The 24,765-nt window shown below is 57.0% G+C and overlaps 2 protein-coding genes across 2 annotated transcripts; one reads left to right on the top strand and one right to left on the bottom strand.

Annotated features, from left to right (window-relative positions):
* Positions 1-1,662: 1,662 nt before the first annotated feature.
* Positions 1,663-10,640, bottom strand: RPS5 (ribosomal protein S5). Its single transcript, XM_061580047.1, has 6 exons — positions 10,572-10,640; positions 6,967-7,072; positions 6,002-6,211; positions 4,414-4,542; positions 3,046-3,144; positions 1,663-1,781 (listed from the first exon to the last, which is right to left on the bottom strand). The coding sequence occupies exons 2-6, from the start codon at positions 7,069-7,071 to the stop codon at positions 1,713-1,715; spliced, it is 612 nt and encodes a 203-aa protein (XP_061436031.1). The 5' UTR covers position 7,072; positions 10,572-10,640; the 3' UTR covers positions 1,663-1,712.
* Positions 10,641-11,073: 433 nt separating this feature from the next.
* Positions 11,074-19,373, top strand: LOC133361151 (THAP domain-containing protein 2-like). Its single transcript, XM_061580016.1, has 3 exons — positions 11,074-11,291; positions 15,923-16,109; positions 17,747-19,373. Exons 1-3 carry the CDS (start codon positions 11,221-11,223, stop codon positions 18,536-18,538), a joined length of 1,050 nt encoding a protein of 349 aa, XP_061436000.1. The 5' UTR covers positions 11,074-11,220; the 3' UTR covers positions 18,539-19,373.
* Positions 19,374-24,765: the final 5,392 nt, after the last annotated feature.

The raw sequence follows: 24,765 nt of genomic DNA, 5'->3' as shown, positions 1-24,765 counted from the left end.
TGGAGATGTCTTGCTTCCGAAACGTCGTTATTTAATTTAGTTATTTTTCATTTATTATTTTCACAAGAAGTACTTAGTCTGGCTTGAGACCAAGGTAATTAATGTCATGTTTATAACGTTTTGTTGAGCTGTGCAGAATTAGGTAAAACTTAGCACGCTTTTCACCCAGGCAAATGGAGAGCAAAGTGTTTGCGACCTCAAACTCGCAACAACGTGCAAATGGCATTCGGCACGTTGGGGATGCAGAAACACATTGTCCTGCGGAGGGAGCTGGTAGGAACGTCCGGTTGCTCGGTCAATGGCCTGCAGGGTCAACAGCGGCGTGGTGTATTCCGCAAACATGCCCGACTGTGGGCGGGCACAAGCCGGCGTGAGTAGGTGAAACGTTGAGTTTTATAAGGGCACCATGGGGTGACCAGCCCCTCCCCACCCACCCCCCAGCCAGCCCCTCCCCAGCCAGCCCCTCCCCACCCAGCCCCTCCCTGCATGACAGACGGACACAATAATCCCCTGTGGGCCGGTGTAACCAGGAGGTTCCTACCAATATTACCACAACACCTACACACACGCCTCTACCCCACACACACCTTGAGCAGCACCGTTTGGGCTTCCACAGGGAAAAACAACCTCCCACGCCGTGCCAGACTGCCTTGGCACGGCCTCAGCTGCCTCATTCTACAAAGGGGATCAAATTTCGATTTAAAGCTTTCGTGACTGCAGGGATTCATCTTCTTGGTTCTTTCGGTAAAGTCATCACGTAGAAGGGAAGTAATAAAATAATAATAAAACATAATAAAATAATTATCACGTTTCGGCCACAACGCAAGCAGCCGTCCTCAGGTGAAGAACAGGTCTGTCGATAAGACACGTCCTAGGCTTGGAGCGTCTATTTAGCACTAGTCGCATTCCTGCATTTTCCATAAATATGCTAAATTCCTCTTGATATGCAAATTATTTTGTCAAGGCGGTCTTCCTCCTCTCTCCCAGCTTAAATAGACGCTCCAAGCCTAGGACGTGTCATTTAGACTGTCTTATCGACAGACCTGGTCTTCACCTGAGGACGGCTGCTTGCGTTGTGGCCGAAACGTCGTGAGAATTATTTTATTTTTATTTTATTACTTCCCTTCTACGTGATGACTTTACCGAAAGAACCAAAAAAAGGGGATCAACTCAAGTTTAGACCCCGAGTAGGGGGGGGGGGACCTCGTGAGATGTGAATGAAAGACACACGGGGAGGCAGTATCTGCAGGAACCATGTTTGAGATGTGAATGAAAGACACACGGGGGAGGCAGTATCTGCAGGAACCATGTTTGAGATGTGAATGAAAGACACACGGGGAGGCAGTATCTGCAGGAACCATGTTTGAGATGTGAATGAAAGACACACGGGGGAGGCAGTATCTGCAGGAACCATGTTTGAGATGTGAATGAAAGACACACGGGGAGGCAGTATCTGCAGGAACCATGTTTGAGATGTGAATGAAAGACACACGGGGGAGGCAGTATCTGCAGGAACCATGTTTGAGATGTGAATGAAAGACACACGGGGAGGCAGTATCTGCAGGAACCATGTTTGAGATGTGAATGAAAGACACACGGGGAGGCAGTATCTGCAGGAACCATGTTTGAGATGTGAATGAAAGACACACGGGGGAGGCAGTATCTGCAGGAACCATGTTTATTGGGTTTCCGTGGTGATGGTGGTGAGGGGCTCAGCGGTTAGACTTGGCCACCCGCTCCAGCTCGTCCTTCTTCTTGATGGCGTACGAGTTGGAAGAGCCCTGCGCGCAAACACACAACGACATGGGTTACACACACGACATGGGTTACACACACACGACCACATGGGTTACACACACACAGCGACATGGGTTACACACACACGGCGACATGGGTTACACACAGACAGCAACATGGGTTACACACACGGACACACACACACAAATATACAACATGTAGACATAGCAGGCTGCTGGGGCAAGTGCTGTTGGCGGTGAGTGGCACCGATGAAGCCCGGCAAGGCTCGTGACGGGGCGGTGTGGTCAGACCAACGCCTGGACACCTTTGTCTCCCCACTGCGGATGCTTACACACCGCAACAACGGTACTATAAATATGCTAAATTCCTCTTGATATGCAAATTATTGTCAAGGCGCTCTTCCCCCTCCAACCCAGCAGCTTAAATAGACGCTCCAAGCCTGGGGGGTTTCATTCAGACGCTGTCTTCCCGACAGACCTGTTCTTCACCTGAGGACGGCTGCTTGCGTTGTGGCCGAAACGTCGTGAGAATTGTATTTTATTATGTTTTATTATTTTTATTTTATTGTTTCCCTTCTACGTGACTTTACCGAAAGAACCAAGAAGATGAATTTAATTCGGGTTTCCGGATTCGTACGGCGGTGAACTAACCGAAAAGACGGGACGCTGGGTGGTGAGTTATGATGGCGAGCAGTGATTGTATAGTGGTGAGCCCTTGGCGTCGTTGATGGGCAGGTCTGCGATACACTGGGTGGTGAGAGTGGTGAGTGTGGTGGGTGGTGGTGGTGAAGTGTGGTGGTGAAGTGTGGTGGTGAAGTGTGGTGGTGGTGAGTGGTGGCAAGTGGTGGTGGTGAGTGTGGTGGTGGTGAGTTGTGGTGAGTGTGGTGGTGGTGGTGAGTGGTGGCGGCGAGTGTGGTGGTGAGTGGTAGTGGTGAGTGTGATGGTGGTGAGTGTGGTGGTGGTGAGTGTGGTGGTGGTGAGTGGTGTGGTGGTGGTGAGTGTGGTGGTGGCGAGTGGTGGCGAGTGGTGGTGGTGAGTGTGATGGTGGTGAGTGTGGTGGTGGTGAGTGTGGTGGTGGTGAGTGTGGTGGTGGTGAGTGTGATGGTGGTGAGTGGTGGTGAGTGGTAGTGGTGAGTGTGATGGTGGTGAGTGTGGTGGTGGTGAGTGTGGTGGTGGTGAGTGTGGTGGTGGTGAGTGGTGGCGAGTGGTGGTGGTGAGTGTCGTGGTGGCGAGTGTGGTGGTGGCGAGTGTGGTGGTGGTGAGTGGTGGCGAGTGGTGGTGGTGAGACCTTGGCAGCGTTGATGAGCTCATCAGCGAGGCACTCCGCGATCGTCTTGATGTTCCTGAATGCGGCCTCACGCGCTCCCGTGCACAGCAGCCAGATCGCCTGCAACGTAACACACACAACACACACGTTACACACACGTTACACACAACACACACGCGTTACACACACGCATGTTACACACGCACGTTACACACACACACGTTATACACAACACACGTTATACACAACACACACACACTTTATACACGACACACACGTTACACACACGCACGTTACACACGCACGTTACACACACGTTACACACACACGTTACACACACACGTTACAACACATGTTATACACAACACACACACACGTTACACACACGTTACACACACGTTACAACACACGTTATTTTACACACACACATTACAACACACGTTACACACAACACACACGTTACACACACGCACACGTTACAACACACGCACGTGTTACACACAACACACCCGTTACACACACACCACACACACGTTACACACACACCACACACACGTTACACACACACCACACACACGTTACACACACACCACACACACGTTACACACACACCACACACACGTTACACACACACCACACACACGTTACACACACACCACACACACGTTACACACACACCACACACACGTTACACACACACCACACACACGTTACACACACACCACACACACGTTACACACACCACACACGTTACACACACACCACACACACGTTACACACACACCACACACACGTTACACACACACCACACACACGTTACACACACACCACACACACGTTACACACACACCACACACACGTTACACACACACCACACACACGTTACACACAACACACAGCATCCAGATAGCCTGGCCACACAACAACCGTTATACACAATCCGCACCACAAAAACACCTTAAGTATACATAATACAGCACCACCATAACATACACAAATCGGTTGTAGCTGGCCGACCCTGCAGAGGGGCGGGTGAGTAGGAGTGTAGTTGTCTCATTGTGTGGAGTTGTACCGAGTGGAGTAGGGTTGAGTATTGTATTAGTATAGTGTAGCAGTGGACAGACCTGGTTGTCCTAGCGGAGGGCAGATACGTGTGTGTGTGTGTGTGACCCAGTGCGGTAGGACTGCATGCGCTGTGACATTGAGTGGTGTAGTGCTGGGTCCTGCATCAGCAGTGTCTGTGCGTGTCGTCAAAGTAGTAGTGGAGAGACCTGGTTGACCCTACGAAGGGCAGATACGTGTGTGTGTGTGACCCAGTGCGCTGTGACATTGAGTGGTGTAGTGCTGGGTCCTGCATCGTGCGTGTCGGCAGTGTAGCAGTGGACTGACCTGGTTGACCCTACGGAGGGGAGAGACGTCCACCGCCTGTCGCCGCACGGTGCCCGCACGACCAATACGAGTGGAGTCCTCACGCGGGCCGCTGTTAATGATGGCGTTCACCAGCACCTGTAGTGGGTTCTATCAAGACAAAGACACAGACCCCCCCCCCGTGTAGCCTTAACACTGTAGGGGCAAGTGCTGTTAGCGAGCACCTACGAAGGCCGGCACTGTGGCACACGAGGGGGTGGGTGGCCAGCACCAGAGGTCGCAACCGGGTACCCGATACCCGTACCCTACCCGATACCCAGCCAGGTACGGGTAGCCGTTTGCGACCCTGGTACGTCCGGGTACGGGTACGGGTAGGCCGTGAGTCACTGGTGAGTAACTGTTGGTCACTTATTTCGGGTAGGGAATGGGTACGGGTAGGGAATGGGTACCCGTACCCGGCCGGGTACGGGTACCCATTTGCGACCCTGGTGCGGCCGGGTACGGAATCAAAACCCGTTTGCGACCTCTGGCCAACACCACGCCCGGCCGCCTTTGTCTCCCTCGTGCCAATGCACCGGGTACTCATTTGAGGCCGAGTCGACCTTGGGGAGGCCCAGGACCGGTTCAGATAATCGTCACCGGTGTTGGCCGTGAGCGGGAATCGAACCCGGCTCGCAAGGTTTGTAGCGCAGCGCGCTAACCGCTACACCACCGCTCCCCTACACACACACAAGACAAAGATCCCCCGTACAGCCTTAGCAGACTGTTGGGGCCAACCGACCGCATACACCGCAAGCTCGACACAGAGAGGGCTCCCGCCCACCCCCCCATGTGGTCCACAACGGTGTTGGGGAAAGTGCAACTTGCAAGGAAGACCCCCTGATCATCATCATAATCACCCTGATCATCATCATCATCCTGATCATCATCATCATCCTGATCATCATCATCATCACCCTGATCATCATCATCATCACCCTGATCATCATCATCATCACCCTGATCATCATCATCATCACCCTGACCATCATCATCATCACCCTGATCATCATCATCAACACCCTGATCATCATCATCACCCTGATCATCATCATCCTAATCATCATCATCAGCCTGATCATCATCATCATCACCCTGATCATCATCATCATCAGTGAGGTGGAGTTGACTCTTGCTTGGTTCTCACCTCAACGGTGAGGTTGGTGAGTGTAGTCGATTCGGTGGTGAGTAGGTGGGTGAGCGCGCGTGGGTTAACTCACCTCACCGGTGAGGAGGCTGGTGAGTATACGGTCGACTCGGTGAGTAGGTGGGTGAGTGCATGAGTGGGTAGGTGAGCGTGTGAGTAGGTGGGTGAGCGCGTGAGTAGGTGGGTGAGGGCGCGTGGGTTAACTCACCTCACCAGTGAGGAGGCTGGTGAGTATACGGTCGATTCGGTGAGTGGGTGAGTGCGTGAGTGGGTGAGCGCGTGAGTGGGTGAGCGCGCGTGGGTTAACTTACCTCGCCGGTGAGGTTGGCGAGGGTGCGGTCGACTCGCTGAGTAGGTGGGTGAGCGCGTGAGTAAGTGGGTGAGCACGTGAGTAGGTGGGCGAGCGCCCGTGGGTTAACTCACCTCGCCGGTGAGAAGGTGGATGATCTCGAAGGCGTGCTTGACGATGCGCACAGTCATCAGCTTCTTGCCGTTGTTGCGTCCGTGCATCATCATGGAGTTGGTGAGCCGCTCCACGATGGGGCACTGCGCCTTGCGGAACCGCTTGGCGGCGTAGCGGCCAGAGCTGTGGGGCAAGTACTTTGCATACTTCTCCTTGACGGCCACGTAGTCCTGTACACAGACACACACGCGCACTTGGCATTGCTTCCCGACGGCCACGTAGCGATGTACAAACACAAGTCCAAAATCAACGTTTTTGGGTTTAGATCGCGTTATTTATAAATGTGTCGTAACCCTCCACCACCCGACACGGCCAATCAGCAAAAAAGTGTCACGGTGGGCTAAAGCAGTGAACTATTTTGTCTTTTGTCAACGTGTGTCTCCGTGCGTCTCTCCGTGCGTGTCTCCGTGCGTGTGTCTCCGTGCGTGTGTCTCCGTGCGTGTGTCTCCGTGCGTCTCTCCGTGCGTCTCTCCGTGCGTGTCTCCGTGCGTGTCTCCGTGCGTGTCTCCGTGCGTGTCTCCGTGCGTGTCTCCGTGCGTGTCTCCGTGCGTGTCTCCGTGCGTGTCTCCGTGCGTGTCTCCGTGCGTGTCTCCGTGCGTCTCTCCGTGCGTGTCTCCGTGCGTGTGTCCTCCGTGCGTGTGTCTCCGTGCGTGTGTCTCCGTGCGTGTGTCTCCGTGCGTGTGTCTCCGTGCGTGTGTCTCCGTGCGCGTGTCTCCGTGCGTGTGTCTCCGTGCGTGTGTCTCCGTGCGTCTCTCCGTGCGTGTCTCCGTGCGTGTCTCCGTGCGTCTCTCCGTGCGTGTCTCCGTGCGTGTGTCTCCGTGCGTGTCTCCGTGCGTGTCTCCGTGCGTGTCTCCGTGCGTGTGTCTCCGTGCGTCTCCGTGCGTCTCTCCGTGCGTGTCTCCGTGCGTGTCTTGTGAGCAAGCACCTGCAGGGAGATGTCGCTGATCTGCACATCTTCCGTGCTCCAGCGTCCAAACAGTTTAATCTCCGGAGCCTCGGCCACCACAGGAGCCACCTCAAGCTCTGCCATTCTGCACCCACACGGCAAACCATCAGCATCATCTCGATTAACACGACTCTCATCCACACAAACATCACCCCCCACCGTACGGCAGGTCCTCGCTTAACGCGTGGAGGAGTTCATACACCGCGTTTTCGGTTCGTCCACAACGCGGATAATTACAACGTGGAATGCACAACACGATAACGCGGTTTCTGAACAGTCCACTGACCCAGCAACCCAACGTTCCTACCAGCTCCCTCCGCAGGAATGTGTTATAGGGTACTAGGGGGGGGGGGGAGGAGCCAAGGGGTGGGGGGGGCAGGCCGTGTGGAGTCCCCAGCATCAACACCAACTCTCCCGCTAGCTCAACCGCTCACCCCGTCACTAAACCCACTCAGCCTTGCATTCACTCACGAGCTCGCCAACTCACCCGTCCACTCAGCAGCTTTACTATCCAACTTGTCTGTGGACTCGCCCACCAGCTCACCAAATCGCTAGCTCACTCACCAGTCTACACAACAAAGGCTCATTCCTAACAGCGTGCTTCAGCCGCACCGAATCTCACAACAATTATATTCAGGGCCTACCTTGGCTCCTCCCACCCTCAACCAGTATATATATATACACAAGGACTGTTTTGATAATTGGTTTTTTACCCTTCCATTTGGCAACAAAACTGACACCTTTTTTTACAAGGAGTCATGTTTGCATGACTCCTTGTTGCCAGATGGAAGGGTAAAAAAACAATTATCATATTTTTTACTGGCAAATGAGGTTCCAATGGTGTACGGACTGTTTTATTGGAATTTCTCACTTGATACAGCTATCGTGCTGTGACGGTTCCACCTGAAGACGGAAGCTTGTGTTGCCTCCGAAACGCCGTGATTTTTATTTTATTTTTATTAATTTTTTTACCTACGTGACTTTACAGAAAAAAACCTAAGAATATCACTCACCAGACTCAATCAACCAATAATTCCTTGTTGCCAGCCCAAGTCCACTTTCATTATCAATCTGTTCCATGTCCTACCCGTGTCTCAGTGAAATTCCAAGAATACCTCTTGGAACACTTCGCAACCTGTTTCATTTTCAGTTCCATTTCAGTTTCGAGTTTACTTTGTTTAACCCGTGAGAACTCGGAGGCAACATCATGGGAGCTTCCTTGCCAGTATCAAAATATAAGAATAGGTTCTATCCTTTCTGGCAATAAAATAGTTGTGTTAAGATGTTAAAACACCAAACAGAAATCATTTGCAAGGAATCATGTCTGCATTAACCACATATACTTGTTAACATGCAAACAAAATACATGCTCTGGTAGCATATGCATCGTCTTTGCAACCGATTGCTCCTTGCAAAAGGTTTCTGTTTGGTATTTTAACATCTTTTTTCTGTTTGGTGTTTTAACATCCTAACCAATGTTGTATTGCCAGAGGGTAAAACATATTCGTATATCAAGGCCAGGATGAGCCAGAATAATGGCACAGAGTGACCCAAGGCATCCGTCTGCCAGTAGGGGGTGGGTGGTGATTGGTACGCATAATCCCAGTCGAGGAAAAATTGTCAATTCTAGTTATAGTCTTCATTTGAAGCTTTCGTGACTGCAGGAATCCATACTATTTGGTTCTTTCGGTAAAGTCATGTTGGTATACAGTAATTCTTGTTACCGTCTACTGTGAGTTATATACAGAGTGCTTGAAAAAATGTCAACACTTATATGGGACTATCGTTTTTAACGGAAAAAAATAACGAATAACTGCAACATAATAACAAATGTCATGTCAATAGCTTCAACATTTCAACGAGTCTCCACTTTTTTATTTTCGATTTAAAGCTTACGTGACTGCAGGGATTCATATTCTTGGTTCTTTCGGTAAAGTCACCGAAAGAACCAAAAATATGAGTCTCCATTTCATCGCCATCGTTGTCAACACGTGCCCGGAATTTTCTCCAGGTGGTCTCCCAGAGACACACAATTTCTCGTGGTATTGTTGCAAATTCTCAGACGTGTAAACATTGTTTTTAAGCACCCGGTTCTACTACGTACGCTCCCCCTATCGCCGTTACCAACACGCCTGGACCTCCATCGTGGTCAAACGAACCAAACACCACGGGCGAAGGAGCTATCATTCAGACTCTGTCTCTCCCGACAGACCTGGTCTTCTTCACCTGAGGACAGCTGCTTGCGTTGTGGCCGAAACGTCGTGAGAATTATTTTATTATGTTTTATCATTTTATTACTTCCCTTCTACGTGACTTTACCGAAAGAGCCAAGAAGATAGATTGACGATATTGGGGCTTTTTATGCAAGTCCAATGCTGATTGGACTTGCTACTTTGGCTGTCCGGGGCAAGGGCTTTTTTGCAAGCACCCAATAAAGGCTTGTTACAGCGCACAAGAGTTGGTTGGTTGGTGTGGCGAACACCACCACGCCCGGCCGCCTTTGTCTCCCCAGTGCTAGCGGTCAACACCGCACCAGGTACTCGCGTTAGGATGGGTCGTACTCGTGAGGAGGGCCATGATTCAATAGCCACTGACAATACCATTCAGACGCTGTCGCCTCGACAGACCTGGTTTTCACCTGAGGACGGCTACTTGCGTTGTGGCCGAAACGTCGTGAGAAGAATTGTATTTTTATTATTTTATTGTTTTCCTTCTACGTGATGACTTTACCGAAAGAACCAAGAAGATGAATCCCTGCTGCAGTCACGAAATCTTTAAATCAAATTTGACGCTACCACGTTGTGTGGGAATCGCCATCCGCTGTACCAGCGCCCCCCACGCTACGCAACACGACCCAGTGTTGTGCTGTACTCCTCCGCCACGTCTATGGCTCTGCCGTAGTCGACAAAAGAAACTCTCCAAACCGCTTTGTGGGCAGCTTTAAAAGGGTTAGTCGGACGGATGCCTTGCAATGTTGCAACCCAATGCGACTTTGTCGCAAGCTACAACTCGCGGGCTTAACTATACAAGCAACTAAACACGCGTTAGGGGTGAACTACGATTTAGTGGTTGGGCGAGTATCAAAGCAAAACGGTGGCGAAGTCGTGCACTGCGACACGTTGTTGTGTGTTGTGTGCGTGCGAAACGTGACGAGATAAAACTTTACAATTTAAAATGAGAAAATATCGCCCCCGACTGCGTGAGGGGTTCATAACAGGAAATTTGGCACCAACAAAAAATAACTTGCCACCCGTCCAAATCCAAACACACACCAATACGATAAGCTACGTGTCGGGGGGGGGGGGAGAAGGCAACTTGATACTATTTAACTCTCTTTAACTTTTAATTGTAAAATTGGACTAGGCCCGAAACGCAGCCTGGGCCTAGCTCAGGCTCCGCGCGGCCTTCTCGGCCCCCTTGCACCCCGTGGTCGTCGCGAACGCGGCAAATCCGCCACAGCCCTCGCCTCCCTTGCCGATCTCTCGTCTCCTCGCTCGGTGGAGCCGAGGGAGCGCGGCGGTGATCACGAGGAAGGGAGAGCGAGCGACGAACGCGGCGCGACACGCGGAGCGAAGCGGCCCTACCTGCACGTCGCCTCGTCTTGAGAGAGGGAAAGAGAGAAGGGCGACGGGGTTTCCCTGGGCCAGGGCGCAGGGGCGCGTGACGTCACCGCGTACGGCTCACGTATACGTGCGTGATGACGTCACCGCTCGCGTCGCCTCGCGCATCCGTGCGTGATGACGTCACCGCGCACGGCTCACGTCGCCTCGCGCAACCGTGCGTGATGACGTCACCGCGCACGGCTCACGTCGCCTCGCGCAACCGTGCGTGATGACGTCACCGCGCACGGCACACGTCGCCTCGCGCAACCGTGCGTGATGACGTCACCGCGCACGGCTCACGTCGCCTCGCGTTGCCGTGCGTGATGACGTCACCGCGCACGGCTCACGTCGCCTCGCGCAGCCACGTTCCCCCCCTTCCCTCTCTACGCGATGACGTCACTGGGAAAGGGGGGAGGGTGGCGCGCGCCTGTGGGCGGGGCCACGTCGGTTGGTGGAGGGGAGGGGAGGGGGCTGCCCACGTGACCCCGGGGTGAGGGAGAAGAAGCCCCGCGCGGCCGCCATCTTAGTCAAGGCGTTCGCGAGGCCCCCGCGGTTTTTCCCGCGCAAAGGCGCGCGGGTGGGAAGGGGGGGCGCCCCCCACGAAATAAGAAAGTAAATCCCCGGCTCCAGGATGCCCACGACGTGCGCCGCGTTCGGCTGCAAGTCCGTGGTGAGCAAAAACAACGACATCAGTTTCCACAGGTGAGCATCGCGTGGTGCGCGCGGCTAAGGCGGTCGTTTGCGCGCGAAGATTCAGAAGAGGGGGGGGGAGGGCCATCGCCCGAAACGTCGGGGCCCGTCCGTTCGTTGTGTTTTTACTTCGACCGCCGCGCTGTGTTACTACCGACGGACGCGTTGGTGAGTGTGTCGTGTGTGTGTCTGTCTCTGTGTGTGTGTGTGTGTCTGTTTGTGTGTCTGTGTGTGTCTGTGTGTGTGTCGTGTGTGTGTGTCGTGTGTGTGCCTGTGTGTGTGTCTGTGTGTCTGTGTGTGTGTGTCTGTGTGTGTCTGTGTGTGTCGTGTGTGTGTGTGTCTCTGTGTGTGTGTGTCGTGTGTGTGTCTCTGTGTGTGTGTCTGTGTGTGTGTCTGTGTGTGTCTGTGTGTGTGTGTGTCTCTGTGTGTGTGTCTGTGTGTGTGTGTCTGTGTGTGTGTGTGTGTCTGTGTGTGTGTGTGTCTGTGTGTGTGTGTCTGTGTGTGTGTGTCTGTGTGTGTGTGTGTCTGTGTGTGTGTCTCTGTGTGTGTGTGTGTGTCTGTGTGTGTGTGTGTCTGTGTGTGTGTCTCTGTGTGTGTGTGTGTGTCTGTGTGTGTGTGTGTCTGTGTGTGTGTCTCTGTGTGTGTGTGTGTGTCTGTGTGTGTGTGTGTCTGTGTGTGTGTCTCTGTGTGTTGTGTGTGTGTCTGTGTGTGTGTCTGGTGTGTGTGTCTGTGTGTGTGTGTCTGTCTGTGTGTGTGTGTCTGTGTGTGTGTGTCTGTGTGTGTGTGTCTGTGTGTGTGTGTCTGTGTGTGTGTGTCTGTGTGTGTGTGTCTGTGTCTGTGTGTGTGTCTGTGTGTGTGTCTGTGTGTGTGTCTGTGTGTGTGTCTCTGTGTGTGTGTGTGTGTCTGTGTGTGTGTGTCTGTGTGTGTGTGTCTGTGTGTGTGTGTCTGTGTGTGTGTGTCTGTGTGTGTGTGTCTCTGTGTGTGTGTGTGTCTCTGTGTGTGTGTCTCTGTGTGTGTGTGTGTCTGTGTGTGTGTCTCTGTGTGAGTGTGTCTCTGTGTGTGTCTGTGTGTGTGTGTCTCTGTGTGTGTGTCTCTGTGTGTCTCTGTGTGTGTGTGTGTCTGTGTGTGTCTCTGTGTGTGTGTGTCTGTGTGTGTGTCTCTGTGTGTGTGTGTGTGTCTGTGTGTGTGCACATCGCTAACAGCACTTGCCCCTCACAGCACGTTGAGGCTATACGGGGCAGCTTTGTGTGGCGGTGGCGCGCGCGCGTGCGCGGTTGTGACAGGGAGCGGTGGCGCAGTGGTTAGCGCGCCGCGATATGAACCCAGCGACTCCGAGATTTCGATTCACGCTCATAGAGCTGACTATTTGGACTCGGGTCGTGGGCCTCTCCTAGGTCGGCTCAGCCTCAAATGAGTAAACTGGTCCGGTGGTGTAAACATCGCCACTGGGGGAGAGACAAAGGCGGCCGGGCGTGGTGCTGGCCACCCACCCCCTCGTGTGCCACAGTGCCGGTAGCCTTCATAGGTGCTGCTCGCTAGCAGCACTTGCCCCTGCAGCCTGTTAGAGGCTACACGGGGGACGTTTGTCTTTGGTGGAGTAACAGCTGTGAGGCTAAGGGGGGGGGGGCTACTCGGTGGTGAGCGGCAGAGTGCGCGAGTGGTCATCAAGCGCGTGGCCGGGTGAGCGGGTGAGTGGGTGAGCGGGTGAGTGGGTGAGCGGGTGAGTGGGTGGGTGAGTGGGTGGGCGAGCGGGGGGGTGGGTGAGCGGGGTGGGTGGGTGAGCGGGTGGGTGGGCGAGCGGGTGGGTGGGCGAGCGGGTGGGTGGGCGAGCGGGTGGGTGGGCGAGCGGGTGGGTGAGCGGGTGGGTGGGTGAGCGGGTGACTGGGTGGGTGAGCGGGTGGGTGGGTGAGCGGGTGATTAGAGCGGGTGATTAGAGCGGGTGGGTGAACGGGTGATTAGAGCGGGTGGGTGAGCGGGCGGATGAGCGGTGGGTCAGTGAATGGGTGGGTGAGTATGTGAGCGGGTGGGTGAGCGGGCGGGTGAGCGGGCGGGTGAGCGGGTGAGCGAGTGGGTGGGTCAGTGAATGGGTGGGTGAGTATGTGAGCGAGTGGGTGAGCGGGCGGGTGAGCGGGTGGGTGAGCGGGCGGGTGAGCGGGTGGGTGAGCGGGTGGGTGGGCGGGTGAGCGAGTGGGTGGGTCAGTGAATGGGTGGGTGAGTATGTGAGCGAGTGGGTGGTGAGCGGGTGGGCGAGCGAGCGGGTGAGCGAGCGAGCGGGTGAGCGAGCGAGCGGGTGAGCGAGCGAGCGGGTGAGCGAGCGAGCGGGTGAGCGAGCGAGCGAGCGGGCGAGCGAGCGAGCGGGCGAGCGAGCGAGCGGGCGGGCGAGCGAGCGAGCGGGCGAGCGAGCGGGCGAGCGAGCGAGCGGGCGGGCGAGCGGGCGGGCGAGCGGGCGAGCGAGCGGGCGGGCGAGCGAGCGGGCGGGCGAGCGAGCGAGCGGGCGGCGAGCGAGCGGGCGGGCGAGCGAGCGGGCGAGCGGGCGGGCGAGCGGGCGAGCGAGCGGGCGGGCGAGCGAGCGGAGCGGGCGGGCGAGCGAGCGGGCGGGCGAGCGAGCGAGCGGGCGAGCGAGCGGGCGGGCGGGCGAGCGGGCGGGCGAGCGGGCGGGGCGAGCGAGCGTGCGAGCGAGCGAGCGAATGAATGGGTGAGCTAGCGAGTGGGTGAGCGAGCGGGTAGGTGAGCGAATGAATGAGTGAGCGAGCGAGTGGGTGAACGGGTGAGCGAGCGGGTAGGCAGGTGAGAGAGCGAGTGGGTGAGTGAATGGGTGGGTGAGTATGTGAGCGAGTGGGTGGGTGAGCGGGTGAGCGAGCGGGTGGGTGGGTAAGCGGGTGGTGGGTGAGCGGGTGGGTGGGTGAGCGGGTGGGTGGGTGAGCGAGCGGGTGGGTGGGTGAGCGAGCGAGCGGGCGAGCGATCGGGCGAGCGGGCGGGCGAGCGGGCGGGCGAGCGGGCGGGCGGGCGAGCGAGCGGGCGGGCGAGCGAGCGGGCGGGCGGGCGGGCGGGCGGGCGAGCGAGCGGGCGAGCGAGCGGATGGGCGGGTGAGCGGGTGGGTGAGTGGATGGGTGGGTGAGTATGTGAGCGAGTGGGTGACCGGGTGGGTGAGCGAGCGGGTGGGTGGGTGAGCCTCTGAAGTGAACGATGGGTGACGACGATTGGGACGAGTGAGAGGCGCGTGGAGCGAGAGGGGCGCCGGAGGTAACGGTCCCCACCCTGGCAACATCCCCTGGGCGCAAGCGAGTCCCAAAGTGCGACGGTGCACAACGCGTTTGTGCGTGGGTGTAGGTGTGTGTGTGTGTAGGTGTGTGTGTGTGTAGGTGGGTAGCGGTAGTGTAGCGGTTAGCGCGCTGCGCTATGAACCTGGCGACCCGGGTTCGATTCCCGCTCACGGCTAACACCAGTGACGATTATCTGAACCGGTCCTGGGCCTCCCCTAGGTCGACTCAGCCTTAAATGAGTACCTGGTGCGTGTGTAAACATCGCCACTAGGGAGACAAAGGCGGTCGGGCGTGGTGCTGGCCACCCACCCCCTCGTGTACCGTTCCGGCCTTCATAGGTGCTCGCTAACAGCACTTGCCCCTACAGTCTGTTCAGGCTATACGGGGGATCTTTGTGTGTGTAGGTGTGTGTGTGTAGGTGTGTGTGTGTGTAGGTGTGTGTGTGTGTCGGTGTGTGTGTGTGTGTAGGTGTGTGTGTAGGTGTAGGTGTGTGTAGGTGCGTGTGTGTGTAGGTGCGTGTGTGCATGTAGGTGCGTGTGTGTAGGTGTGTGTGTGCGTGTAGGTGTGTGTGTGTGCGTGTAGGTGTGTGCGTGTAGGTGTGTGCGTGTAGGTGTGTGCGTGTAGGTGTGTGCGTGTAGGTGTGTGTGTGTAGGCGTGTGTGTGTAGGTGTGTGTGTGGGTAGGTGTGTGTACGTGTGTGTAGGTACGTGTGTGTAGGTACGTGTGTGTAGGTACGTGTGTGTAGGTACGTGTGTGTAGGTACGTGTGTGTGGGGAGCGGTGGTGTCGCGGTTAGCGCTACGCTGCGCTATGAACCCAGCGATCCGGGTTCGATTCCCGCTCACGGCCAACACCAAGTGACGATTATCTGAACCGGTCCTGGGCCTCCCCTAGGTCGACTCAGACTCAAATGAGTAACCTGATGCGGTGTTTACACATCACCTCCCCCACCACCACCCCCCTCCCCACCACCCCCCCTCCACCACGACCCCCCCCGCTCCCCCCCTCCCCTCCCCCCCCACCCCTCCCCCCCCTCTCCACCCCCTCCACCACGACCCCCCCTCCCCTCCACCACGACCCCCCTCCCCCCCACCACGACCCCCTCCACCACGACCCCCCTCCCCCCCACCACGACCCCCCTCCCCCCCACCACGACCCCCCCCCATCCACCACGACCCCCCCCCCTCCACCACCACGACCCCCCCCCTCCACCACCACGACCCCCCTCCCCCCCACCACGACCCCCCTCCCCTCCACCCCTCCCCCCCACACCTCCCCTCCACCACGACCCCCCCCCACGACCCCCTTCCCCTCCACCCCTCCCCCCCACCTCTCCCCCCCTCCCCTCCACCCCTCCCCTCCACCCCCCCCTCCCCCCCCAGGTTCCCGCTGGACCCGCTGCGGCGCCGTGAGTGGGTGCGCCGCGTGCGCCGCATCAACTTCGTGCCGAGCCGCCACACGTCGCTGTGCTCCAAGCACTTCCACTCCTCCTGCTTCGACCGCACGGGGCAGACCACGCGGCTACGCGACAACTCGCTCCCCTCCATCTTCAGCTTCCCCAAGTACACGGTGAGACGGCGTGCCAACACGTGTGTGCGTGTCGTCTACGTGTTGTCTGCGTGTCGTCTGTGTGTCTCGTCTGTGTGTGTCGTCTGTGTGCGTGTGTCGTCTGTGAGCGTGCGTGTTGTCTGTGAGCGTGCGTGTCGTCTGCGTGTCGTCTGTGTGTCGTCTGTGAGTGCGTGTCTCGTCTGCGTGTGTCTGCGTGTGTCGTCTGCGTGTGTCTGTGCGTGTCATCTGCGTGTGTCTGTGCGTGTCGTCTGCGTGTGTCTGTGCGTGTCGTCTGTGTGTCGTCTGTGAGTGCGTGTCTCGTCTGCGTGTGTCGTCTGCGTGTGTCTGTGCGTGTCATCCGCGTGTGTCTGTGCGTGTCGTCTGCGTGTGTCTGTGCATGTCTCGTCTGCGTGTGTCTGTGCGTGTCTCGTCTGCGTGTGTCTGTGCGTGTCATCTGCGTGTGTCTGTGCGTGTCATCTGCGTGTGTCGTCTGTGTGAGCATGTCTGCGCGTGCGTCTCCCAAGTGTCTCTGCGCGTGTCTCTGCACAGAAGCATACACAGACAACAACAACAACCGCCATTAAGTGGCGGCGACGTCACCACGGCGCTTGTGCCAGGCTGTGTGCACTTTAGGGTCAAGCCGAGTTCGATATTTTGCACGAACTTGAGTGAAGGTGGAGGGGTCACTGGCCCCCCACACCCGTCCAGAGCCCCCCGTTTGGCCGCTGTGGTGGCTGTGAGCACCATGAGGTGATCGGCGTTCCTTCCCTGGCATTGCTCACGACCACCACAGCGTTACCGTCCGGCACCACACAGACAAAGACCCCCCGTGTAGCCTGAACAGACTGTTGGGGCAAGTGCTGTTAGCGAGTAGCACCTATGAAGCCCGGTTTCGGCACGTGATGGGGGTGGCCAACATCACGCCCGGCCGCCTTTGTCTCCCCAGTGGCGATGTTTAATGAACGCCGCACCAGGTACTCATCATTTGAGGCTGCGTCGACCTAGGGGAGGCGCAGGACCGGTTCAGATAATCGTCACTGGTGTTGGCCGTGAGCGGGAATCGAACCCGGGTCGCCGGGTTTGAAGCGCAGCGTAGCGCTAACCGCTGCAGCGCCTCTCGCCATATGAATATACTCGCTTGTGCACGCGTAGACACACAGGCATAGAGACAGGGGTACAGGGACACACACGGACACAGGAACATAGAGACACCCAGACACAGGGACACACAACAACAACCGCCATTCGTCACTAAGTGGCGGTGACGTCACGACGATGCTCGTGCCAGGCCACGTGCACCTTGAGGCCACGTGAAGTGTCAAACGCCCGCTGGCAGGAGGTCACGGGGAAGACCCAGCAGGTGCCACGGGTCGACTGACCGAGATGACCGAGATGACTGGCTGATGCACCACCTGTGCCCCCTACTGTGCCAACTTGCTGTGCTTTAGCCACCCGGCACTCCGCTCGTTGTTGTGAGCGTCGCTCCTCCGCCCTCCGTTGTTGTTGGAGGGCGACTGCCTCCAACTGTCCAGTAGCGTCCTTCACGAGCCTCCTCCACAGAGGCCGATGCACAGACACACACAGGGACGCACAGACACACGGACGCACAGATACACACAGACCACCCCACGTAGCCTCCGTCTCTCTCTCTCCTCCAGGCCTCCACCTCCCGCCGGCGACTCAAGAAGAAGAAGCTGCAGCTGCAACTGCAGCAGCAGGAGGAGCAAGAATCACAGTCCCAGCCGCCACCGCAGTTACAGCCACTGTCTCAGGAACAGGAGCAGCAGTATGAGCTGCAGCTGCAGCTACAGCAGCAGCAGCAGCTCCAGCAGCTGCTGCTGGATCAGCCGCAGCTGGCCCCGCAGCAGCCGCAGCAGCAGCAGCAGCCGCAGCAGCAGCTGGAAGATGGCGCCGACTCCGCCGCCGCCGCCACGTCCCCTCACCCCAAGCGGCGGCGCCGACGCGTCAAGCTCCTGGACGACGGCTCCGTGGCCGGCGAGCTGGCGACCTTCGTCAACGCCACGCACTTCATGCCGAGCCCCGGCCACGACGGCGACGGCGGCGACGGAGACGGCCCCGACGGCGGCGGCGACGCGCCGGCCGACGCCGCCGGCGCCCCGAGCCGCGCCAGCGCCGTGGCGACGGTGGGGCGCCTCCTGTCGGTGGCGGGCGTGTGCGCCCCGCCGGCGCCGCGCGGAGTCGGCCTCGAGCACAACTACTCGCTGGGCACGCCCGGCGTGGCCAAGCGCAAGATCGTGCGGCTCGAGGAGGAGCTGGAGGGGGCGCGGCGCAAGCTGAAGCTGTGCCGGCAGCGCGCGCGCCGGGCCGAGCGGCGCTGGCGCGACCTCCGTGAACTCGTGGAGGAGTTGCAGGCCAAGGAGCTGCTTCCCAGCGGGAGGGCGAGCACCATCTTGCAGAGGGCGCTCACGGACATCTCCCTCACCATGTAGGGCTGCGGTGGCGGTGATGGCAGCGGTGATGATGGCTGCGGTGGTGGTGATGGTGATGATGACGGTGATGATGGTGATGATGGCGAGCACCATCTTGCAGAGGGCGCTCACGGACATCTCCCTCACCATGTAGGGCGGCGGTGGCGGTGATGGCAGCGGTGATGATGGCTGCGGTGGTGGTGATGGTGATGATGGCTGCGGTGGTGGTGATGGTGATGATGACGGTGATGATGGTGATGATGGCGAGCACCATCTTGCAGAGGGCGCTCACGGACATCTCCCTCACCATGTAGGGCGATGGCGGTGGTGGTGATGGCGGCGGCGGCGCCGGCGATTTCCCCGTTGTAGCCTGTAACGGACTGTAGGGGCAAGTGCTGTTAGCGAGTAACACCTATGAAGGCCGACACGGCACACGAGGGGGTGGGTGGCCAACACCACGCCCGGCCGCCTTTGTCTCCCCAGAGGCGATGTTTACACAACGCACCAGGTAACTCGTTTTAGGCTGAGTCGACCTAGGGGAGGCTCGGGACCGGTTCTGACAATCGTCGCTGGTGTTGGCCGTGAGCGGGAATCGAACTCGGGACGCCTGGTTTGTAGTGCAGCGTAGCGCTAACCGCTCGCACACACACTCGCTCACACACACACACACTCGCTCACACACACACTCGCTCACACACACACACTCGGTCACACACACACTCGCTCACACACACACTCGCTCACACACACACACTCGCTCACACACACTCGCTCACACACACACACTCGCTCACACACACACACTCGCTCACACACACTCGCTCACACAAACACTCGCTCACACACACACACACTCGCTCACACACACACACACTCGCTCACACACACACACTCGCTCACACACACACACTCGCTCACACACACACTCGGTCACACACACACTCGCTCACACACACACACACTCGCTCACACACTCGCTCACACACACACTCGCTCACACACACACACTCGCTCACACACACACACTCGCTCACACACACACTCGCTCACACACACACACACTCGCTCACACACACACACACTCGCTCACACACACACACACTCGCTCACACACACACTCGGTCACACACACACTCGGTCACACACACACTCGCTCACACACACACTCGGTCACACACACACTCGCTCACACACACACATACTCGCTCACACACACACACTCGCTCACACACTCGCTCACACACACACTCGCTCACACACACACAACAAAGATCCCCTGTGTAGCCTTAACAGATTGTTGGAAGCAAGTGCTGTTAGTGAGCAGCACCTACGAAGACCGGCGCTGTGGCACACGAGGTGGCGGGTGGCCAGCACCACCACACCCGGCCGCCTCTGTCTCCCACCGGTGGCGATGTCTGCTACACGTCGCACCAGATACTCGTTTGAGGCCGAGCCGACCTAGGGGGAGGAGGCACCAGGACCGGTTCGGATAATCGCCAGCGGTGGTGTCGGCGGTGTTCGTGAGCGGGAATGGAACTCTGGTCGCCGGGTTCGCAAGCGTGGCGCTAAGGGGCCGTCCATTGAGTCCGTACGCATGGAGGGGGGAGGGAGGGGGGGTTAACCCAAATGCGTTCGCTTGCGTATCGGGGGTCTACCGACAATGTACGGGGGTGTGAAGCCTCGGTAACAAATTGTCGACATACGGCCTTCAAGTGAGCCACAGTTCAGTGTCTAGAGCTGTACTGCCGGGAGAAGTGGGACTGTGGGAGAGGTGTCGCTTGCGTGCCACCGTCAGAGGTCGCAACCGGGTATCCGATACCCGTACCCTACTCGATACCCGGCTACCCGTACCCAGCTGGGTACGGGTATCCGTTTGCGACCCTGGTGCGGCCGGGTACTCATTTCCCAACGTCTTGTCTCTTCTCACAATTCAAGTTCCTAGAATCAACCCACCCGTGCCTGCAACATGGCTTCATCCCAGAGTAAAATAAAAATCAAATAAAAACCACGACGTTTCGGAGGCAACACAAGCTTCCGTCTTCGGGTGAAAACCGTTACAGCACGATTGCTGTATCAAGTGAGAGAAATTCCGGAAAAAACCTAAGAATATGAATCCTTGCAGTCACGAAAGCTTCAAATCTAGAATTCATCCCAGAGGTCGCAATCGGGTACCCGATACCCGTACCCTACCCGATACCCGGCCAGGTACGGGTAGCCGGGTATCGGGTAGGGTACGGGTACCCGTTTGCGACCCTGGTGCGGCCGGGTACGGGCAAGGAATCAAAACCCGTTTGCGACCTCTGGCCACTGTGCCCCTGACTGTCACTCAGCTCAGCAGTGAGTCTCTCATCGTCTGGCGGCCTGTACCACCATGGACGATGATCACACATCCTGCAATGTTGCCTCGCTGCAGACTGCCGCTCGCTCAAGATTTTAGCTGCCGCTCTGTGCTGCTGCTGCTGCTGCCTGGACTTGAGTACTAATACTGGTCTGTGCATCGGGCTCCTGTTACAGCAGATGGTCAGTCGACGCACTTTTTATAAAGACAAGTTCACCGAGTTTTAATTGTGTTTTGAGATCACAAGAGACGTTGAAATCTTGACTTGAAGCTTTCATGGGTCTTTGGGTAAAGTCACGTTGATGGGTTCAAAGAATATAACAGATCTTTTGAACCTATACAAAATATCGGCCGTTCTATGGGATTCTGGGGGGGTGGGGTGGTGCGTCAAGCGAGCGAACGCAGGAGGGGAGGGTGTAAAAAGTGAAGGGGGGGAGGGGTCAAATTTTTACCGATGTTTGCGTGCGTACTAAATGGATGGCCCCTAACCGATACGCTACCGCTCCCCACGTACACAAGTACAAACACACGCACCAACTCGCCATGCACGGCACAGGGTGTGCGTGTGTCCACAGTACACACACGCACGCCAGTACACACACACACACGCCAGTACACACATGCATGCCAGTACACACACACACCAGTACACACACGCGCGCGCTCTCACGCGTACGCACAGTACCATGTACATATGATAATACAACCCTTTGTTAATCTAATGCCGGACGAAGGCCTTTTCCCAATCGTGTCGGTCGTAGTAGTGGGGGGGGGGGGGGGTGTTTGACCATACTTCACCACGTTGGGTCAGCGCGGGCGCTCGTGGCGGCCGCGGACGGCTCGCTCCCCCCGCGGTCACGGCAGCACAGCAGCTGAACGCGACGCTCGGTTCATATTGGATCGTCCTTAAGAGGGGGCCGGCAGCGAGGGGGGGCCGGCGGCGAGGGTCAGAGGTCGCAAACGGGTTTTGATTCCTTGCCCGTACCCGGCCGCACCAGGGTCGCAAACGGGTACCCATACCCGGCCGTACCCGTACCCTACCCGTACCCGGCCGGGTACTCGATTGCGACCTCTGGGATGAAGCCACGTTGCAGGCGCGGGTGGGTTGATTCTAGGAACTTGAATTGTGAGAAGAGACAAGACGTTGGGAAATGAGTGACAAACGGTGACTCACCAGTGACTCACGGCCTACCCGTACCCGATACCCGGCCGGGTACGGGTAGCCGGGTATCGGGTAGGGTACGGGTATCGGGTACCCGGTTACGACCTCTGCTCCCCCCCCCCCCACGTGACTTGACGGGGCCGAGCCGTCAACGCGTATCCCGATGATCATTCGCTCGGCTCGACGCGTTTAGTAAATATTACGCCGCTGGCTATTTTTTTTTTCAATAAAATAAAATAACGCCACCCACTCACCTCCCCCCACGAACACCGCCAACGAGTTGCAGGTCCCGTCACATTTGGCGAAGTCGGATATCCGCGGGTTTTTTGGTTGTGCGTACGGCGCGAAAGAAGTTGAACACACAACACAAAGATCGCTCGCCCCCCCCCACCCCAACTGAGGTGTGGAGCTCTTTTTGTGCACAAGCGACCCAGGCCATCGCAATTAATAGCTCAAGGAAGTGGTCGGCTGATGATCATTATCATCATCTTTCGACGTAAAGCTTTCGTGACTGCAGGGATTCATCTTCTTGGTTCTTTCGGCAAAGTCACGTAGAAGGGAAATAATAAAAATAAAACATAAAATAATTCTCACGACGTTTCGGCCACAACGCAAGCAGCCGTCCTCAGGTGAAGACCAGGTCTGTCGGGAAGACAGCGTCTGAATGACAGACCTGTTCTTCACCTGAGGACCGCTGCTTGCGTTGTGGCCGAAACGTCGTGAGAATTATTTTATTATTTCGCTTCTACGTGACTACCGAAAGAATCAAGAAGATCATCATCATCATCGCGTGGTAATGTAAAGCAGCATGCAGGCCGTGTAGCCTGTAACAGACTGTTGGGGCAAGTGCTGTCAGCGAGCAGCGCCTGTGAAGGCCGGCACGGCACACGAGCGGATGGGTGGCCAACACCACGCCCGGCCGCCTTTGTCTCTCCCAGTGACGATGTTTACTACACACATCGCACCGGGTACTCATTTGTGGCTGAGTTGACCTAGGGGAGTCCCAGAACTGGTTCAGATAATCGTCACCGGTGTTGGTCGTGAGCGGGAATTGAACTCGGGTCACCAGGTTCGTAGCGCTAACCGCTACACCACCGCTCCCCCATACACAAAGATCCCCCATATAGCCCTAAGACTGTAGGGGCAAGTGCTGTTAGCGAGCACCTATGAAGGCAAGCAACGGCACACGAGTGGGTGGGTGGCCAGCACCACGCCCGACCGCCTTTGTCTCCCCAGTGGCGATGTTTACTACACACCGCCGCTGCTACACCACTGCTCCCCCTCTACGCACTCTCTGACGTACGTTGGCGGCCGTGTTTCTTCGACCCCGTGCCTCGTCCACAACCTTACAGGCCCGACTTTCATTTTTATGAAGATCCGGGAACACTTAATGCAGCCCATTCTTACTCGACGTTCCGCTCGCCGGCCGTGTCGACGGCTCCCCGCGCATCGATGCGGTGGTTCGCGTGCCGACCTTTGAACCTGGCAAACCCCGAGATCTGGCCCCGCTCGAGGTCAACTCGGCCCCGAAACGAGTGCGTTGACGTGTGAACGTCAACGCTGCGTGTAACATCGGCACTGGGGAGACAAAGGCGGCCGGGCGTGGTTCTGGGCACACACATCCCACCCCGTTTGTATGGCGAGCCGGTCTTCATAGGTGCTCGCTAACAGCACTTGCCCCAACAGTCTGTTACAGGCTATATGGGGGATCTTTGTTCTTATGTACACGTGTGTATGCCAGTGTGTGTGTGTATGAGAGGTGGGGCCTTACCATCAGCCCCACCAAAATTAAGCACCTGCCTAGGTATTTTGTACCATTGGACACTCCACCCACACAACTCCCAATCGGTGATGGGGCAGTTGTGGAGAGAGTGGAGAGTTTCCCATACCTGGGCAGTGTGCTTATGACCGGCTCCAGTTTAACAGCAGAGGTCTCACTCTGAATCAGTCGAGCGGCATTATCTATTCATCAATTGCGTAATACTGCTGTGTGTAAGCTACCTGGTCTGTCACTCCGCACGAAGCTTCAGGTCTTCTTGGCCACGGTCATTCCCTCCCTTCTCTACGCTTGCGAAACGTGGACCCCCGTAATGGAGCCGGTTGGAAACATTTAGGCTGGCCTGCCTACGATCCATCCTGGGTTTAACCAGGCTGGATTGTGTGAGGAGCTCACAAATCCTTTAAATATTTGGGCAAAGTCCCATCGGTGAGCTCCTCTGGCAGGCAAGGCTGCGTTGGCTGGGCCATGTAGCCCGCATGCCCAGCCACTGCATGCTTGAACAGATTTTCTTTAGCCGGATCGAGGGGGATAAACGGGCGTGGCACGGGCTAGAGAAGAGATGGAGTGATGTGGCACAGGAGGACGTGGAGCTGAATGGACTTGCCAATGACTGGTACCAGCGGTGTCAAGATCGGCCTCAGTGGAGGAGGCTCGTGAAGGACGCTACTGGGCAGTTGGAGGCAGTCACCCTCCAACAACAACGGAGGGCGGAGGAGCGACGCTCACAACAACGAGCGGAGCGCCGGGTGGCTAAAGCACAGCAAGTTGGTACAGTAGGGGGCACAGGTGGTGCATCAGCCAGTCATCTCGGTCATATCGGTCAGTCGACCCGTGGCCTGCCAGCGGGCGTTCGACACTTCACGTGGCCTCAAGGTGCACTTGGCCTGGCACAAGCGTCGTGGTGACGTCACCGCCACTTAGTGGCGAATGGCGGTTGTTGTTGTTGTTGTATCTACCAAAGTCGACCC

This window comes from Lethenteron reissneri, chromosome 71, assembly GCF_015708825.2.
Source record: "Lethenteron reissneri isolate LAM-NWPU_2019-01 chromosome 71, ASM1570882v1, whole genome shotgun sequence".
Lineage (NCBI taxonomy): Eukaryota > Metazoa > Chordata > Hyperoartia > Petromyzontiformes > Petromyzontidae > Lethenteron > Lethenteron reissneri.
This window is presented reverse-complemented; position numbering and strand designations above follow the sequence as displayed.

What these genes read in the sequence shown, in the direction of transcription:
- RPS5 (XM_061580047.1), bottom strand. Translation starts at nt 7,071, where the DNA reads ATGGCAGAGCTTGAGGTGGCTCCTGTGGTGGCCGAGGCTCCGGAGATT. An exon ending in TCAGCGACATCTCCCTGCAG is followed by an intron (nt 6,212 to 6,966) that starts GTGCTTGCTCAC and finishes GTCTGTGTACAG; the next exon opens with GACTACGTGGCCGTCAAGGA. An exon ending in TCCACCTTCTCACCGGCGAG is followed by an intron (nt 4,543 to 6,001) that starts GTGAGTTAACCC and finishes TTGTCTTGATAG; the next exon opens with AACCCACTACAGGTGCTGGT.
- LOC133361151 (XM_061580016.1), top strand. Translation starts at nt 11,221, where the DNA reads ATGCCCACGACGTGCGCCGCGTTCGGCTGCAAGTCCGTGGTGAGCAAA. An exon ending in AACGACATCAGTTTCCACAG is followed by an intron (nt 11,292 to 15,922) that starts GTGAGCATCGCG and finishes CTCCCCCCCCAG; the next exon opens with GTTCCCGCTGGACCCGCTGC. An exon ending in TCAGCTTCCCCAAGTACACG is followed by an intron (nt 16,110 to 17,746) that starts GTGAGACGGCGT and finishes TCTCTCCTCCAG; the next exon opens with GCCTCCACCTCCCGCCGGCG.